We start from the raw sequence: 3839 nt of genomic DNA, 5'->3' as shown, positions 1-3839 counted from the left end.
CTATTCGCTCCGCACTCCCTAATTTCAGTATCCCGAGCTCTGAGAAATAGTGACAGTGGTTTCCCAGAACACACCCGTCCTCGCTGCTCTGAGCACGTGCTACGTCATCGCTGAGGCACGCTGGCACACTTTTGCACAAGTGAACGCCTTGCGGAGACTGTTCCATGTTTCTGTGTTTCATTCTCTAAAGCAAACACTGAGTCTGGGAACTTATGTCCAGCAGATGTGAACAGGAGGAGAGTGAGTTTGAAAGATTTTTTTTTTTTTTTTGCTGAACCAGCGATTGAACTGAGGCCCCTGCGCTTGCCAGGCAGGCACTTATTCCACTGAGCAACTTCCCCGGCCAGGAGAGTGAGTCTGAGGCTATCCTGGGCTGTATAATTAGACCCTCTCTTCAACAACACACACACACAAAGAACATGAGGACACTGGCCAAGCTCAACAAGAAAATGCAGCTGTGTAGTAGGGGTGGGCTGGCTCAGGGGTCCAGCACGTACCTAGGATTGTAGGCAGTTAAATTACATAGAAATATTTCAGGCAGTCAGACAGGGCCAGGCCCTTGAGGAGATGGCACGGAAGACATAATACGTTACAACTGTAAGGGAGACGGAGGCTCCGAGCCGCTGTGGGCCAGACCTAAAGACCAAAGATCAAACAGATGCTGAGTGGTTCGATCCCCACAACTCAAGCCGGCCAAACCTGCCCTGAAGGCATTCGGAGCAAAAAAAAAAAAAAAAAGAAAGAAAAATCCGAACAGATGCTGAGCTCCCTAAAGATAAGCATGCAGGATTGATCATCACCTTCAAGAAGCCGGCAAGAGTCACTAATCCAACTGCTACCGGCTACCGGCTACGGGCTACTGGCTGAATTCTTGTCCCATAGGCATGCCCGCTTGCGACATGACTCCCCTCCCCATTTGGTCCTGAACTTAATCACCTGAGCGGTGGTGCTTGTAATCTCATTGGCGGACCACAGTTCTGTCCTACTCATGCCCACCTAAGCGAGTCCCCAGGTCCTCTTCACCACCTTAGACCTGCCTCCCCGCATGGTTTTACTCTACAGAATTCCCAGGAAGAGGGGGCTGGAGAGATGGCTCAGTGGTCTAAAGCACCTACTTGGAACAGGCTTGACAAAGCATGGGGACCGCGGTTCGAACCCCAGCACCACTTGCCAGCCCCGCTGAGCTGGACACACACACACACACACACAAAGTAAATGTTAAAAAAAGAGAATTCTCTCCCCTGATAAATATTTTGCTCTTAACCTCCATTTGTTTCTAACATTCATTCTTTGGTTTTAGAGAACACACACTTGTCCCAGGTACCTTTCGGGAGGGCAGTTTCCCCTCCCCTAGATCACCAGCATAGGAAGGCCTTGCCTTTGATATTCAATGCCATAAAAGCAAAAAGAAAAAGTCTCCATTTTTTTCCCCGAAGATTGCAGTCTTGGTTTGTTTTTTTCCAATGAAGAAACACCTTAGTAAATACAGGTGAAGGAAACTGTAACTACTTCATAAGAGGCGGGAAGCAGAGAGTAGGGACGTAGCCCCAGAGCGTCCAGGGGCCAGAGTGGCCCATCAGGTGACGCTAGCACGACTCACCCAGACCCCAGAAGCGTGCTTTGCAAGTATCCCGCGCTCACCCAGGCCGCTCCAGCGAGGACAGGCGCGCCACTCGATTGCGGGTGCTACTGGACCTGCGACCCGGTGGGCGGGAGTGCGGGTCCGAAGCTTGGCTAAGGCAACTGGAATGTCTGCTTCCCCTTCACCTCACTGCTTCGCAGACCTCCCCGCCGTGCAGCAGTCCTTTCTCTTTCTCTTGGTCCCGGGAAGGAGTTTTAGGACCTTGATTCTTCTTTTTTTCAGAACCTGGGATTGAACTCAGGCCCTTGCGCTTGCCAGGGAAGCGCTTATTCCACTGAGCCATCTCCCTGACCTTCCCCAAAGCGCTTCCTCCTTCTGCCCCACCCCAGCGCTGCACACCCTTCCCGCCCAAGCAAGGCAGCCCCAGTGGGCTCGTGTGTCACTGACCTTGTCCCTCAAGGTCCGCACCCATCAAAAGTCCCTGAAGTCTCAGCCCCGTCTCAGGTCCTGGGATCCCCCATCTCCCAGCCGTCCATCCTCTCCCTGTCATAAAGGCCTTTCCGTCCTTTTCTTTTGCTTGTCTGCTGCGCAACAGCCAGCCCTCCTTCTACTCCACTCGGTCCTGCCCTGTCCTGAAGACATCTGGGGACTGAAGCTTTTTCTTTTTCTTTTTTTCGTCTTTTTGAGACACGATCTGGCTGTGCAGTTCAGGTCGCCTTGTGCACACTCTGCAGCCCAGGTTGGCCTCGAACTCGCCGTGATTCGCCTGCCTCAGCCTCTGGGGTGCTGAGATTACAGGCATGGGCCACCACGCCTGGTGCAGTGGACTGATTCCCTCATAGGACACTGACCATGGAGCCTTCCGAGCACACAAGCGAGCCCTCTCAGGAACAGCACTCCAGAACCATCAATATGGGGCGGGCCAAATAGCTCAGTGGATTAGTCAGGGGTTCGATTCTGGGCCTGCGATGCCGGCCCCGCCCCCTAACCCTAATCCTAATCCCAGCTCTTGGGAGGCTGTAAACAGGCGGGTCACTACGAGTCCGATCTAGTGAACGCCCTGTAGACCCTAAAAAAAAAAAAAAAAAAAAAAAAAAAAATCAATAAAACTGGGGCATATTTAGCAACCCAGGAGTACACTGCTTAACGCATATATGGTTACACCTGGAGAGGTTGACGTTTTAAGGAAGATCTTTGTCCGGAAGTTCTGTTTTTTTTTTTAATTTATTTTTTATTTATTTATGTGTCTGTGTGGCCGAGCGCTCAGCCAGCCCACTAGGGGGCAGGGCTGGTAGGTGGTGCTGGGGGATCGAACCGCGGTCGCTGTGCTTTGCTAAACTTGTTCTAAGTAGGTGCTTTAGACCACTGAGCTATCTCACCAGCCCCTGTCCGGAAGTTCTTTTTTTAAAATTTTATTTATTTATTTAATTTTGTGTGTGTGTGTGTGTGTTTGGCCAGCTCAGCCCAACAGGGAGCGGGGCTGGCTGGCATGTGGTGCTGGGGGTTTGAACCGCGGTCCCTGTGTTTTGCTAAGCTTGTTCTAAGTAGGTGCTTTAGACCACTGAGCCATCTCTCCAGCCCTGTCCGGAAGTTCTTGCGTGACCATCTGTTAGTTGCCTTCCGTCCGTGCCCGCAAGAGTTAAGTCCTACACATGCAGGACCGAGGGCTGGCGGTGGAGGTGGAGCCAATCATTGCATAAGAGGCGGGCTGTAGGAACTGTCCAATCAGAGGCGAGCTGCAGGAGCTGTCCAATCAGAGGCGGAACGCGGGAGCTGTCCAATCAGAGGCGGAACGCGGGAGCTGTCCAATCAGAGGCGGGACGCAGAAACTGTCCAATCAGGTGAGCCGAGGGGCAGGACTTCCGGTGCTGGCTCCGCGTCCCCAGGTTCTTGCCCGGCGTCCCTCAGCGCCCTAGACCGCCGTCAGCGACTCCCGCCGGCCGCGGGCTGCGCGGAAGGACTCTGGGACGCCCGCGATGGTGAGGCGGAGACGGGGCCGGGAGGGCGGGCCGGGCTGGGGGCGGGAGCTGGGGGCGGGCGGGCGCGGGGCTGCGTGCTCGGTGGGCGGCGGGCGGCTCCGAGCTGTGCGGGGCGGGCTCGCTCGCCGCCTCCTCCGACCTCCGCGGGGTGTGTGTGCGCGGGGAATTCCTCCCTGCGGTCCTGCTAGTGGGTGTTGGTCAGGGCCCTGGGAATGCACGGCAGGGCTCATCCCTGGCGCGGGGGACGGGGGGCGGGGATGGGAGGGAAGGGGGCGGGG

The 3839-nt window shown here is 55.0% G+C and overlaps 2 protein-coding genes across 2 annotated transcripts in view; both read left to right on the top strand.

The window, feature by feature from the left end:
• LOC111814145 (zinc finger protein 431-like) overlaps positions 1–3839 on the top strand; it is a 629125-nt gene that overhangs the window by 238668 nt on the left and 386618 nt on the right. The window lies entirely within an intron of this gene.
• The window catches only part of LOC111814138 (zinc finger protein 14-like), a 34513-nt gene continuing 34112 nt past the window's right edge, over positions 3439–3839 (top strand). Inside the window, exon 1 of the mRNA XM_023706879.1 lies at positions 3439–3561. Within this exon, the coding sequence (XP_023562647.1) occupies positions 3559–3561 (3 nt within the window). The 5' untranslated portion in view covers positions 3439–3558. The remainder of the gene's footprint in view (positions 3562–3839) is intronic.

The sequence above is a fragment of the Octodon degus genome, unplaced genomic scaffold (assembly GCF_000260255.1).
Source record: "Octodon degus isolate 3935 unplaced genomic scaffold, OctDeg1.0 scaffold00274, whole genome shotgun sequence".
Taxonomy (NCBI): domain Eukaryota; kingdom Metazoa; phylum Chordata; class Mammalia; order Rodentia; family Octodontidae; genus Octodon; species Octodon degus.
This window is presented reverse-complemented; position numbering and strand designations above follow the sequence as displayed.